This window comes from Festucalex cinctus, chromosome 5 (assembly GCF_051991245.1).
Source record: "Festucalex cinctus isolate MCC-2025b chromosome 5, RoL_Fcin_1.0, whole genome shotgun sequence".
Taxonomy (NCBI): Eukaryota; Metazoa; Chordata; class Actinopteri; order Syngnathiformes; family Syngnathidae; genus Festucalex; species Festucalex cinctus.
This window is the reverse complement of record NC_135415.1, coordinates 14,743,088-14,757,934: the sequence shown is the minus strand read 5'-3', so window position 1 is coordinate 14,757,934 and position 14,847 is coordinate 14,743,088. Positions and strand designations below refer to the sequence as shown.

The following is a 14,847-nucleotide window of genomic DNA, read 5'->3' as shown; positions in this document are numbered from 1 at the left end:
TTTACAGTGTCGGGCCGTCGCGTCGGATGGCGACACATAGAGGCAGCGCCCTGTACTGCGCTCATACAGTATAAATCCTTACAGTTTCTCATTGCTTGTATTTAACATATAATTATTTTATAATCCCGTTTAGGTTGACAACTTTGAACCTTCGCCTCAAAACTCTTTCATCAAATACAGAGTTATTTGATTTTTTTTTTATGATAAGAAAAATAGACTTCTTTAAAGGCACATAAACATTGTATGCTTGCTCTTTAAAGTGACAAAATAGTACAGTATAAAAAATTTCAACACACACGCACGCACACCTACACACACACACACTCTCTTCCTCTCTTCTTGTTAGCCTTGTTCTTGAGCCTTGTGAGATTCCATCACAAATAACCCCATGTAAACACAAGGACATCCACATTGTCAAAATGAGAGGACATGAGCCGTTGTCAGGCGCTGCTCAGCAGAATCAGAGGTATCACGAAGGAGGCTGACGTGACGAGGAAGCAGATCTGCGAACCAGCCAGCCAGTAAACTAAAATAACAAGAAAATAGGAATATCAAACACATGTATTACATACACAAGTCATACATTAGCTTCTAGTTACCAGAAGATGACACCACTGGCCCCAAAGCTCTGGCCAGAGCACCCAGACTGCGTAGGATGCCCATCACCGTGCCTTTCTGACTGGCCGAGCCTGGGGGAAACGATCATTTGAAACCATCGGCAATGTTTTTCTGCCTACCCGTCAAAAAAATAAAAATAAAAACACAAAAAGACTCACCGTGTTCAGAAACAAGTGTTGAGAGGCACGGGACCACGACTGCTGCCGCTGTAACGAAAGGGGGGGGGGGGGGGGGGGGGGGAAGTGTTAATTTGTACAAAAAAAAAATCAGAAATTTGAGATACTGTTTACTGTTTTTTTTTTTTTGTCTTCTTCCATGTTTCTTCTTATTTCTTGTTTCTTAATCGTTGGTTTTGCTCAATCAAGTTTGATCATGTTCGATTTCTCTTTCTTGTATGTCATGTGATTCTGTTTCTTGTATGTCATGTGGGTTTGTTTAAACAATCCATGTAAAAATGTACTTCAAAACAAATCGGAAAAGTACACGAAACTGGTGCTACAATTGGGAATTGCTCTCACCAAAGGAATAGAGCGCCAAGCCCACGTAAAGCATGGTGACGTTCCACGCGAGTCCGACGAGGATAAACGCTGGGATCAGCGTGGCGATGGCCTAAAAAGCAAAAACATGACCCCAAAAATATAAATAAATATAGTTTTTATATTATATATCCTGAAATGTTTGTTGCATTTATTTAGTAGTTTTTTCTCAATTCCCATATTATATTATTTTTAAGTGATCTCATTTTATTATGAGTCAATTAATTTACTTAAAAAAATGAACACTTTACATTGTCATACTTAACATTTTTGATTGAATTACTTTAATTAACAACAATAATATAACAATTTCAATTTAAATTATTACTATAATAATAATAGGTATAATTTACAAGTGATCAATGGTAAATAGTAGGATAAATAAAAATCACAAAATAAACAAATGTAACAAACAGATGTGTTTATACACACATACTACATGTCAAAATGTTCCATGTGTATTTTTAATTTTTTATACGACATAAATGGATATTCTATTGTATTTCTTAATTTACAAATGACATGGCCTGAGTCCCTTTTAAAATTAAAATAAACACAAACGCTTTCCCACCTCTGCATGTCTATCCCTAATTATAGTAATTCATTATTTTTATGAAATATATTTGCGTTCCATAATTACAAAGAAAGACAATAAATAATGTGGTAACTGAGCGTGCAGACTGTCTGCAGCAGACACATTCATTGCGCTGCATTTGTAACGTCAAATGACGTAAATGTCATAAACTGTATCTGTAACTCCCCCTGTATCAGAATCGAATCCAATTCCAACACATCCTGAATATGGAAAAAAAAAAAAAAAACTCCTTCTACCATGCGGACAGCTTTGACGTGGTGTCCAGGTTTGATTCTGCGTGCGTATCCGCCCTGAATGGACGCCATGGCTACGCCGATGAAGAAGAACATCTTTCCTTGCTGCATGCTGTTGACGTATTTAAAAAAGACAAGTGTTAAAAAAAAAAGAAAGTTGGATTCTTGCACAAGTGGTTTCGCAATGGTGTGCACACCTCGTGAAGTGAAAGCGTTGGTGCGTGAGGAAACTGAGCGTGAACTCCAGGCCGGAGAACAGGAAGAGGTAGCAGAAATAAACACGACCCAAAGCTTTCAGCCTCTGCATTCCTGTTCAGACAATTTAAAATAAGACATATTATAATATGTACAGTATGTTTTTCTCCATCTTAAACAGTCCCCAGGTTTATTAAATAATAATAATAATAATAATTTACACACAATTTGTCAAGCCTGGTGCAACGGAACTTGTATTTGGTTGTGTAGTTCCACACTTGATAGGTGGGCAGGCACTCCATAGACCAGCTACTTGTACACAAGCTATCAAAAAGTCACTTTTCCATAAAAATGCTCCCTTTTAAATAGCTCATTCACTGTCAGCCATTTTTCACTGAAGCAACCAGGCTGTTTTACTGGATTTTGATTGATTTTACAAGGCTCACAGAATATTGTGTTCTATTGCTATAAAAAACCATGCAACCTATCAAAAGAAAGATCAGAGGCTATTCTTTCATCAAAAAAGTACATTTGTATCTGTTTCCATTTCGTAGCAATTAGCATGAGAATATAGGTAAGTTGCATCATTATTCACAAACTTGTTGAAAACAATGGGTAAAAGAGCTTGTTGCAACATGGCCCTGGTTGATCTCTTATACTCTGCTGCCAACTACTGGCCGTTTTTTGTAATAGCTACCATTGCTCTAAGGGACCTCTTCAGGTCAGAGGCTGCGTCAAAGCCTTTTGTATGCTCTAGCATAAAAAAATGTATAAATATGTTTCTTGGACCATGCCAATATTTAAAACAGGACGTTTACATTTTTGGGAGCAATTGAGTTAAGAGCGTACATCACACCTAATTTGCATTCTATCGTACTGTACTCACTTTGCTCTGAGGGTGGATCTTTGGTTCTAGTGACAGCAGAAAAGCTGAACAAGGCCAACGGGCTAAGCAGGTCTCGAAAGTCCCCAAACCCAGAATGGGAGCCCTGGAACGAAATCATAAAAACTTTTATGTTTGCAATATCATACGGTACGGGGGGTGCTCATTTTATGACGATGCCATCATACAAATACACAACTGCATTAGTGACTACATACAATGAGTTCTGACTTAGGTACAAATATGCAATTGCAAACTGAGGACTCCCTGTGAGAGATACTGGTGGTGTTCCACAAGGCTCTTTATTCAGTCCACATATATTTAAATTACAGTTTACAATGTCACAATTTCTTGTATAAATTCAGGTGGCGTCACCAAAACTACGTTGCGAAACATGGACCATCTGTACTATAGGGGGAAAAAGTAATGAGACAGGTTACAACACACAAACGGGAAGTCAAAAGTGAAGCTAACCTGCCATTCACCATTTATACAGATGTCCTTCTTGTGAAAAGATGCTATTCATTGATTTGGGAGGGATTGTATGCGAATACTTGGTCGCGTTTCTTCTTACTGACCTTGGCACGCACCGAAAGCGTTTCGGGCAGCATGAGCCAAATGAAAACAAGGTCTGCGACGCTGAAGGCCAACGCCAGCAAGGCCGGCGTCTGGAAGAAGACGTGTCCTGCGGTTTTGGAGGTGACGGCCAAGTACGCCCCCATCAGAGGTCCCACGGTGAAGCCCACCGAGAAAGCCACGCCAATCATGGCCTGGACAACACGACACAACTTGAATTGTGGCAGATTTATTATGTACTCTTTTATTATTGACAAAGAATTAATTGTAAAGCACTTATTCAACATTGTGAAGTATTCAACATTGTGACATCTGTTAGAGCTGCTGCGGGAAAGAGGAACTTCATTCCAAGGCAGTCAACAACCTTCAACGACTAGTGATTGTAAAGTTTTGTCGTTAAAGGATGTCTGCTGTGTTTGTCACATTGCTGCTATTTCCCCAACAACTTTAGAGCAACAAGTGATCATTTGTTTAGCCGAATCCCATTAAAAGAGGAGAAATGTAAGTATGTGTCAGAAGTGGGCCAGGAGTTTGTATACTGCACACATTCTCTCTGTCCATTTCTCCTCGTATACGAGTCAAAAAGGCCTTGTTTTCCTCATCCTTGTGTCTGTCTTCTTTGTGTATTTAAAAATTTTTTTTTTAGTATTTTTAAACCTGACAAATTGTCATAAATGCACCGTATATGCGTGTGTGCTTACCATCCCACGGTTGCGAGCTTTGGGGTCGGGCAAGTCGGCCACGATGGCGGTACAGAGGCTGACGTTGCCCTTGCACACTCCTGCGATCACTCGGAATAAAAGGAACATGGTGAAGCTGCGGGACAGAGCCCACAGCACGTAGGCAGACATGATCCCCACCTGCACAGACCAGCGCAATTCAGTCATTAATCATAAACGTTGTTTGCCTAGCAATGATGTTTAACACTCGGAATAAATGTTTCTTAGTCTCATAAATAGCAATCATCCACTTAAATAAATGCCTGACCTCAATTAATGTTGTCTTGTTTAAAAGGTGAGCAATTTTTGTGGGGAAACCCCCCCCCCCACAACAGCAGTATTTCTACTTGTAGTAAATGACATCATGCTGCAATTAATCATACAACTGAACAAATAAATGCCACATGCCACATGAATGCCCTTGCTCCAAAAGAACAAATAAACACCTTACTTCAATTAATATTGTGTCCTTAGATAAAACGGATGTGATTTTTGTTCAAAACAAAATATAACAAGAAACTTCCTTTAATAGGCTTGCCATCATCCAATGGAATAAATAAACACCATACTGTAATTAATTTTGTGTCTTGTTTGTTGAAATGCAAGTGAAGGTTGTGAAATAAATACAAAAAAACTGTACTTCCAATAAATGGGTTATTGTGCCTCTTTTAATTACAGTAGTGGGTACAGTCACGATTGCAACAAATCAATGCCTCACCTTAATTATCGTTTTTGTTCAACGTTAAGTGACTTCTCCGCAAAATAACAACACAACAATCTCTAAATAAAAGTGTGCCTCATTTAGTTGGTGAGTGTGTTGTCCGTTGGAATCAATAAACACCGCACCTCAGTTAATGCTGCAAAGTACGCAAGTACTCACTGTAGTAAGGAGGAGTAAAGGTCGCCTGCCGTAACGATCCGACAGAGCTCCGGTAATGGGAGATGACAAGAACTGCAGCAGGGAAAAGACGGAGCCGATCAGACCTGAAAAGCACAATTACGGATTGAACCAAATATTCTCAAGTTGCTCATGTTTTTACACAAACAGGAAAACTTTGTTGTCATTTCTCCACCATTCTCATTTTCACAACTCCTTCAATTGCTTAAAAAAAATGTATTCAACCATTGAGACTGTTTGACTATTTTTTGTAAAATAATTTTAAATTAATTAAATTAAATATTAATAAATTAAATAATTTTAGAAATGAAAAAAATATATTTTAGTTTTTTCTATTAAATGCATACATTTTTATTTTATTAAATACATCTAAAATGGAAAAACTGTGAAAAAAGACAAACGAGGAAGGTTACTTAGAAAAACATATATATAAATGCATTATTTGTTCAAAATTGTTTAGGGTTTAGATTTTTGCATTCAATTATTTTTTGTTTTTGTTGTTTTGACTGACTTGTAAGTCATTTTAAAATTTATAATACTGTACTCTACTATAATACTGTACTAAATTGTTTTGTGTTGCAACATTTCACATCACATTAAAAAAAAAAAAAAAACCTAAAGTGAATAAAAAAATTACCGGTACATCCATATGATATGGACAATATTAACAATATCCTCCTGTATAATTTTTTAAGTACATTTAATTAAATACACTTTTTTTTCTTTTTTTTTTTTTATGTCCTTTGCTGTTCCTTGAGGTACTTTCTACAACTGTATTTTTTTTATTGTGCTTGATCTTTTTTGTTGATTTTAGGTCAAAGACTATTTAAAAAAAAATTTGTTTTACTTATCCCTAAAGTGAACACAGTTTAACACACACTTTTCAAAAACATGATAAGATAAAATTATGCGTGTGAAATATATTTAGATTCACAATGCAGTATATGGTAGACTCTGTGTAAATGCCTTTCAGAGGCGAGGCTTGTTGGGGTGGCAAATTCCAGCTGTTCCTATATGAGTGTTTTACTGTTCAATAAATGGCTTGGGGGGAAAAACACACACTACTGTAGCTCTCCTTTCCCACATCGGAGGGTATTATAGTTAATGTACTATACCCATGGCATGAACAAAAAAAATATATACAGTGGAGTTCATTCGAATACCTCCGAACAGGACGCTGTTGTACTTCCTTTCCATAGGAATCCCGAGCGCCTCTCTGAAGACGTCCACGGCACTCTGCAGTGACTGATAGGCAGCATCCTGTCACACAGGAAATTATGAGGACATAAATACACCCACAAAACATGTAAAAGCCAATCTAATGTGAAAAACACTGTGCCAGAAAGCACTCTTTTACTTATGACAAATTAGACTTGCGACCATCATGAGTTACATGTAACCCCTGCTATATGACAGTTCATCATTTAACGGCCCACCCACCCCGGTATGTGCATAGTGGTCCAGGATGGAGGGCAGAAGAGGTAGGATGAGAGTGAACCCGAGCAGGTCCAGCAGCAAGAGGACGAAGACCACGCAGATCACCCTTGACGAGGACGGGGTTGCATGCTTGGATGCCTTGCTTGCGTTTGACATTCTTAACGCTGAACGTCTAGGGGGACAAATTAGAATGATTTTTTGCTTATAGTATAAAAACACAATATAACATATAAAAATGAAATACATATATGTTTTTGTTTTTTTTATAGAGTGCAATTTCTATTCATACTGTGGTACCCGTGTGTTGGATGTGTGCCTTGAAGGGGAGTGGCCTAGTGAGATATCAGGAGCTGAAGTAGGGTTCGGTTGTGGCCTACAGCAGCTCATTGTAAGTGTTCTCATTTTGGATTTTTGACAGTTTGTCCTGTTCAAATAACTGAAGAAGTTCATCACTGCTATGGGTAAAAAAAATTCACAGATGTGCCTCATCTTTGATAAATGTTCATTTGTAAAACGAAGCTAAAACATGGTTCTAAAAGTGCTTGTATAAACTGTGAGCAAGTTTTACGTAGCAGGTTAGTTTAGATTTAATTTGTGCGTTTACAAAACGAACGACTTGTTATAAACACCATTCTTGGGTCACACTCGGATATCAGTTGTCAGTCTTATGAAGAAACACCTCTTTTCAAAATTCCCCTCCATTATTAAGATGTAATTACCGTAGAAATGTTATACATCTGCAAAAACAACTTAAATTGTCGAGAAATAGCAAAAGTGTAGAAGCATCCACACTGATTTCATTTTTGGGTGGTAAGCTGTACCAGGAAATAAAAAGCCCTACGTTCGTAAACGTTCATGTGGGTTAATGACTTGAGACGAATACTTGTTGATATATAGTTTTCCTTATTTATTTATTTATTTATTTATTTAGACCCTCTTAAAAGTTCCATGGATCCCTTCCTACTGAGTCTGACCGACGTCATTCAGCATCTTCCAACCGCCTCAGCACACGGACAACACAAAATATAACTAGCGTCTTGAATACTTACACTATTGGCGTAAAATGACGACTTAAGTGTTCCGTTGACCGACCCGAACAGAACTCTTTGCTAGTCCTCCTCTCATCAGTCCATTATTATGAAGAAAGTTCGTACCAGGAAGCGGGTGTCGGTTTACATTCGGGCCAAGTGTGTCGTCATCGCGCACACTCGAAATGCGGCCTTCAGGATAATATGGAATTTTCAACTGGCGTAATAACTCCCTTCTTCGTTTTATGGCTTCCGTGTTTTAAATGAATTGTACAACACTGTCAGAACACCAAATAACCCGATGCATTGATCTCCTCAGAACTCGCTAGCTAGATCACACAGTAACTAGTAGTAACATCATCAAATAGGATTAACACAGAATGATAATGTACCAAACAGAGCAGTTTGACAACCGAAAGTAACCAAGTGTACAAAACATTGAAATTTATTCAATGAACGAATATATAAAACAGTTCAAATAAAGTCAAGTAAATGTGATAAAAGAATGGGGAAAAAACAAAGTTGAGACAGACACCTGGAAGGCACAAAGTAATAAAATATTATGCGTATTTGTATTTTTATACAGTAGTACTACGTGTTTTTCCACATGAAAATCCCCCAAGACAAAGTGTCAAGACATTAAACGGCTGTTCTCCAAAGCTTTATTTAAACTATCGAAACAAACCTATGTTAAAAAAAAAAAAAAAAAAAAAAAAAAAAAACACATTACTTTCGAAAATGTTGAAAATGTTGAAAATCATTTATTTCGAAGCAGGGAGTCTGAAATGTGAGTTTTGTTGATAGTGTCCTATTGAGTTGTTGAACCGTTTGTGGTCTACATTCGGTGGCGAGAGGCGTGGCGTTGCAGCTCTTCTTCACTTTGGAGGTATCGTCCGCAAAAGTTGCAAGAGAAATTCATGCCGGCACCTACAACACCAAAATAAATAAATAAAAACAAAATATCCCAACATTACATCTATTATACACGTTACACCCATTAAAACAGTTTTTCTTTTAATAAAAACCCCCAGAATGTAATAAATTAAACTCTTTGTGACTTACGATTTCATTGAATGGATTGTGCAAATCTTTCTGGTGTGCACACCTAAACCACCAGGGGGAAGGGTAACGAAGGATAAAGACTATATGACTGCTCTGCCTAAAGGTTGTGTTCAAAAGATCCCGTTTCCTAAAAGGTTAAAACTACCGCAACAGATGCTAGTTTTGTTAGCTCGTCGAATGGCATTTTGCATTTTGTGTTATCATTAAGCTAGTGGACTTTGTCAGGCAAAGCTTCATGGTTATTCTAAATACCCACAGTGTAATTCCTTCAAGTAGAAGCAACAATCAGCAACCCAAGGTCTTTTTTTTTGTTGACATTTTTTACCTTTGAGCTCAGACATGTCTCCATCTTGCCGTGTGCAGCTATCCTCCATCTTGATCCGCTTCTTCTGCCCTTCACAGTCTTGTTCCTCCTCCTCCTCCTTCATGAGTCCTTCACAGAGCTTCCTTTTGTGAGCTTTGTCCTCTCGAGGTGGCTCCAAGTAGTGGTCCAGAAGTGGGGCCGAGGTTTCCCTATTGAGCGTCATCTTTGACGCTTTGCCGGAGCTTTCCGAGAAGTCTGCATGGGGGGGTTCCTTCCCGTGCGTCCTGCTCTCCCCGTCCGGCTCCAGAATGTCGTTCTCCACGCGCGTCTCCATGTTCGGCGTCAGCAGTTTCGAGTGGTGGTCTTTTTCGGCGTGTTCCTTGGGGCTCAATTCCTCCATCTCTTCCGCCACCGTTCCCTCGGTTTCTTCTCGGTTCTCCGGAGGAAGTTGCGAATGATCGCAGCCATTCGTCTTCGGTGGACCGGCGTCATTGTGATGCTCCTGTTTAACAGCGGTTGTCTCGGGGAGGTGATTCTCACGGTCGCTGCTTTCTTCCTCTGTGGGCTTGCCGTCGTCCGTCTCCACATGGCTGAAAAAGTCTTCCGTGTTCTCAGAACTGGACCTGTGCGCCTCCTCCTCCTCTTTGTCCTCGTTCTCAGGTCTTTCGTTGAGTTTCGCCTGCTCCATTTGCTCCAGGTTGACTTGTCCCACAAGCTCATGATTCCTCATCACCTGCATGAAAGAAAATCAAAGGAGGAAGATTGTGGCAAAAAGACAAAATGAACAAAATAGTACCATTTATTAGAATGTCATTATTACGGTTATAAACAAGAGTTATTTTCCTTCTTTTATTTTGCCAATTTTTTGGTCAAGTTTTTAATTGTTGTTTTAATTTGCTTGTCAATATAATTATATTTATTGATGAAAAATGGCATTATTAAATAGAATTTTCTATTTTTTTTTATATCTTTATAGGAAATATTAATTTAAATGATACATTTTATTGCAGTTTTATAATATAACTTAATACCTATACTTTTATTCTCTGCATTTTTTGACAATTTATTATATATATATATATTTTTATATTTTATTATAATTTATAAAACAAAATTAATCAATTTATAAAAATGTCAAAATAACAATTATGATTAACTCATTTGCTCCCAATAACGTGTAAATACGTTTTTTTAAATGTTTTAAGTGTCCCAAAGACACTTAAGACACTTTATTTATTTATTTTTGTATTTATTTATTTTTTTTATGCTACAGCATACAGAAGGCTTTGATGCAGCCTCTAAACTGCAAAGAATGGTTGCAGAAATGGTAGTTATTACACAAACGGCCAGCAGGTGGCAGCAGAGCAAAGGAGATCAACCACGGCCATTACTGTACTTACAATTTTAAATAGATTTGTGAAAACTGATGAAACTTAGCTCTCTTCTAATGCTAATTGCTGCAAAACGGAAACAGATAGAAACATACCTTTTCTTTCCTGATGAACGAAGAGACTTTAATCTTTCTTTTGATAGGTTCCATACTTTTATAGAAATAGAACACAATATTCTGTGGGCCTTGGAAAATCAGTCAAAATCCAGTAAAACGGCCGGAAGCGAATGGGAGTGCGTCTGTGAAAATGGCTGGGAGGGAATGAGTTAAATAAACACGGGTTATGTGTTTAATCACAATTATTTTTTTCTTATGGTATTAATTTATTAGAATATAGTTTGTTTAAAAACAAAAAAAAAATCACTTATGTGTCTGAAAATAATGTTATTATTCAATAACATTTTTATACTTTCTATAATAAATTTGCTAAGCGTTATTGACAATCAAAATGTTACTTTTTATCACAATTTATGATATTCAATAAGAGTTCGATATTTTATATTTTTACTTTATTAATAATTTGCAAGAGATATGGAAACTTATTTTTAATAAACTCGAAAAAAATCTAAAAATTCAAAACAAAACAAAACAAAAAAACAATTTTAAAGATTTTCACCTCACCATTATGTGATGTTGTATGTGGAATTTGCAGGAAAAAAAAAATGAAGTCATTTGAGAATAAAGCTATACCAAGGGATTGTGGACAAAGTGACGCGCTGACGAGTACATATAAATCTAACGTATTATTATGATGATTACTGCGCACTCACTTGATGCTTTGAGCACAGATGGGCCTCCAAGTCGTCCAGCTTGGCGCAGTCAAAGTAGCAGAGGCGGCATCGGTAGGGCTTGACGCACTCGTGCTTGGCGGCGTGCAAACGCAGGTTGTCGGCGCTGGCGCTCGTGTACGTGCACACGTGGCAGCGGAACACAAGGCCTTGCAGGTAACGCGACAGTTTGGGCCGACGCACCTCCATGGGAACCACGCGCTCCTCTGCCGAACAACACAATTGGACAATAACAAGAAGATCGTTTATCAACAACTGTGGTGGGTCTTGAAAGATCAGTCAAAATGCCCTAAAATGGCTGCTTCGAAAAGTACAGCTGGCAGAAAATTAGTGGATATAAAAGAATAGAAGGTTAACATTAAAATGCTGATATTGGAACTGAAAATGTGGTGGTGAGGTACCGCGATGCAGCAGGACGTGGTCGATCATGTTGTTCTTGTTGTTGGTCTGGTAGAGGCAAAAAGGGCAGCGGAAGCCGTCTTGGGGCGGAGCTTCTTTCTGGAATGTGGAATGACCCGTGTCCATGTGCACCCTCATGGCTCTCCTAAGGGACACACAAAGTGGTTCTCAATATCAATCACCAATACATCCTTCCAAATTGATTGATATCAATCAGAAAGAATAATCAATTTTGAAATTTGGTGTCAATTTTCATTTGTATGAGGAACTCATATTTTTGCTACGAGAAAATAGAACTACTGTATTTGTCATGTATGATTAATATTGCTTTTTCATTCCAATGTTTTTATTTTTATTATATGGTTGACAATATTTATATGTATTATTAAACAACATCATCAATTTTATTACAGTTGTTATATGATTAAATATTATGCATTATATCGATATGTAAAAGTATCTATTACTCTTGTTTGATTATATTATCATTTATAAATGGCGTTATTGAAAATGTTTTCATGCATTTTTCTAAAACATATGTGACCATATGTATGTGTAATTATATTAATTTGTATTAGTTTTATTTTACCACTTTAAACCATATTTCATTTTTTTTTTAAATATTTTTTTATTTAGAATTGTATTTTTTTGCTTTTTTTATTTTTTTATTTTTTTTTTATTTTTTAATTGTTCATTGTCTTTTATTTAAACATTACGCCAATTCAATAGAATACCACTGGACCCTGGCCAATCACGGGCACATATATACAAATATTTTTATATATTATTTAATATTATTAGGAATGATTATGAAGTGTTACTTATATTACTCCAATTTTTCTCCTAAAAAGTTGTTTAAATATATTTTTCAACCAATTAGTGCGGGTATTTTTATCTGTAAGTAGATGGGTAAGCATTATTAAGTATTGTTCATACTTGACTAATATATTCTTCCCCTAATTAGGCATTTTTCAAAATCTGATTAACACCACTGTTTTGTATGCATTTATGTGGCAAAGTGCATTTTATACGTTTATACGGGGGCGTGTTGCAGGATAGTGTTCATAACCAGTGTATAATATGAACAATAGTACTACTACGTGAAGCAGCAGTAAACGCTGACTGACTTTAAGCCGGTGAAGAAGTCGCAGTCCTTGCACGTGTACATCTTCCGGCCATGTTTGCTGAGGTAGTGTCGCCGCATGCTGGACAGGTCGTCGCAAAAGAAGGAGCAGTTCTCGCAGCGGAACAGGCCGCCGCTGTCAATCTGCCGGGTGGCCGGCATGGTAGCCGCTCCGTTCTGAGCCATCAGGCTGAGGTGGCTCAGCTGACGGCGCACCTCCGGTGACTCCAGGTACCAGTCTGTGCAAGGCATCATGGGAACATGTGCGTGAGTACAGATGGGTTGGTATGTAGCTAGCATGTACTCGTGATGACATTACTTGCCTTTGGTACAACCTTCATTAGCTTTGGCCAAACTAATGACTCCGGAGCCCGAATTTGGTGGATCCGTGTCTGCACTCTGAGGCATGCTGGTCTCCTGTTTGTCATCACAGGTTTCTAGGACGATAGCTGGAGGAACACACGCACACTTCAATACTTTGTCATTTCACACTTGATCGGTGGGAAGGCACTCCAGAGACCAACTATTTGGATACAAGCTATTACAAATGTCCCATTAGCGAGCATTGCAATTTAATGAAAACAAAAAATTGTTTGACTTGCCAAGGTGGTTTTTCAGCAAATGATTGGTCCACAGGCCCATCAGGTTTGTACGATAGAAGCAGATGGAGCACTGGAAAGGACGGACAGTTCCAGGCTTGTGGAGAAGATATTTGTTCAGGCTGTTGGGGTCAGAAAAAAATAAAAATATACATTTGGATGAGGACATAGGTACTGTAGATGGACATGTAGGTAGACAGGTAGGTGGGATAGTGCAGGTAGGAAATGAGGAAATGATGGGTGGCTTAAGTAGGCACCTACATATGTGGGGAGACAAGTGTGTTTGTAGTTAGGTAGGTGGGAAGCTAGGTAAGGAAATAGATGGTAAAGTGGTCGGTCATAAGGTGGGTATATCGACAGTTAAGTATTTAGGTAAGTAGGCAGAATGCAAGTTGGTGGCAAGACAAACAAGTAGGCAGACTGATCAGATTCATATTTCATTTTGCATTAGAGTGTAATACGAAAGCATTTTTTCCCCACATTACTGTTTATTAACCAGTGATTGTTTATTTCATACTTTGTATTCGTTTTGTGAAAAAAAAAGGTGGATTATGTTGTACAGTGTTTCCTCGCGATAATGCGGTTCACTTTTCGCGGTCTCGCTGTATTGCGGATTTTCTTTTTAGTGCAATTCTGCATGTATTTTTTTTTTAAATAGAAACATTTATGAAGGTTTGAACACAGATTGTTTAAACGAGAGAAATGTGAGAAAGAAGTAAATGCCTCAATAAGTAAGGTGTATAAAATGTGTGGTGAGGGGTTTTCGAGCCTTAAAATATTTATTGTAAATCCAAAACATAAAGCTAGCTACTTCAAGGATTTTATTTATTGCGGGTATTTTTTTTACTCCGGTTTGGTCATTGTTTTCCAACGTAAAAACAGATGTTTGCAAGTGTCTTATTTTTATTAAACACAGAAGATAATCAGTCTTCTTTCGTGAAGAACCACAGAAATCAGCGAACAATTACTGTTGATATGCTGAAATCAGAGGATTTGAACAATTTTAATTAAAAAAAATTGCTGATTAATTTGATAATCGATTACTTGCCATTTATCAATCGATTAATTTTGACAGCTCTAGTTAGGTCCTCACGAGCCATGAGTCAGGTTGCTTTACAGGATGACCACGTCCAATGACGCTTGTTCTTACTTGAGCTGTGACAGTGACGCCGGCAGCTTCTTGATTGCCGCGAGCGCCTCGTGGCTGCGCTTGTGCGTTCGCAGACCGTTGCGGGACTTGAAGGTACGCTGGCACTGGCTGCAGGCGTGACTCTCGCTTAGCGACTCTATGTCCATTTGCTCGGGTTCGCCGGCCTTCGCGGGTGATGCCACCAAGCTGCTGACCAAGGGGGGGACTTCTAGTGGCGCGTTATGGCTCAAAAGCCCCTCCGCTGGAGTGTCCAGAAGGTTCTGTTTTCAGTGTGAAAGAGAAATCTATTTTTAAAAACCTAGGTGAGGACAAGT

The 14,847-nt window shown here is 38.1% G+C and overlaps 3 protein-coding genes across 7 annotated transcripts in view; 1 reads left to right on the top strand and 2 right to left on the bottom strand.

The window, feature by feature from the left end:
• Positions 1 to 108: 108 nt before the first annotated feature.
• On the bottom strand, positions 109 to 7,996 carry LOC144018493 (major facilitator superfamily domain-containing protein 10-like). Of its 2 annotated transcripts, none has more exons than XM_077520687.1 (13): positions 7,740 to 7,996; positions 6,694 to 6,862; positions 6,417 to 6,513; positions 5,236 to 5,339; positions 4,338 to 4,496; positions 3,651 to 3,830; positions 3,064 to 3,166; positions 2,180 to 2,291; positions 1,986 to 2,094; positions 1,137 to 1,227; positions 777 to 824; positions 600 to 689; positions 109 to 526 (listed from the first exon to the last, which is right to left on the bottom strand). In XM_077520687.1, the coding sequence occupies exons 2-13, from the start codon at positions 6,844 to 6,846 to the stop codon at positions 441 to 443; spliced, it is 1,332 nt and encodes a 443-aa protein (XP_077376813.1). In that variant the 5' UTR covers positions 6,847 to 6,862; positions 7,740 to 7,996; the 3' UTR covers positions 109 to 440. The 2 variants fall into 2 exon arrangements, with proteins under 2 accessions (XP_077376813.1, XP_077376811.1); XM_077520685.1 differs by having other exon boundaries at positions 178 to 526; positions 3,639 to 3,830.
• Positions 7,056 to 14,847, top strand: part of coq2 (coenzyme Q2 4-hydroxybenzoate polyprenyltransferase) — a 21,509-nt gene continuing 13,717 nt past the window's right edge. Inside the window, exon 1 of the mRNA XM_077520690.1 lies at positions 7,056 to 7,078. The gene's annotated coding sequence lies outside the window, so the exon portion shown is untranslated. The remainder of the gene's footprint in view (positions 7,079 to 14,847) is intronic.
• The window catches only part of LOC144018487 (zinc finger protein 462-like), a 16,352-nt gene continuing 9,642 nt past the window's right edge, over positions 8,138 to 14,847 (bottom strand). For all 4 annotated transcript variants that reach the window (XM_077520671.1, XM_077520669.1, XM_077520670.1 and 1 more), the window contains 8 exons: positions 14,534 to 14,793; positions 13,387 to 13,505; positions 13,108 to 13,233; positions 12,789 to 13,023; positions 11,664 to 11,806; positions 11,245 to 11,468; positions 9,106 to 9,817; positions 8,138 to 8,645 (listed from right to left, as the gene is read on the bottom strand). In XM_077520671.1, coding sequence (XP_077376797.1) covers positions 8,554 to 8,645; positions 9,106 to 9,817; positions 11,245 to 11,468; positions 11,664 to 11,806; positions 12,789 to 13,023; positions 13,108 to 13,233; positions 13,387 to 13,505; positions 14,534 to 14,793 — 1,911 coding nt within the window. In that variant the 3' untranslated portion in view covers positions 8,138 to 8,553. The remainder of the gene's footprint in view (positions 8,646 to 9,105; positions 9,818 to 11,244; positions 11,469 to 11,663; positions 11,807 to 12,788; positions 13,024 to 13,107; positions 13,234 to 13,386; positions 13,506 to 14,533; positions 14,794 to 14,847) is intronic.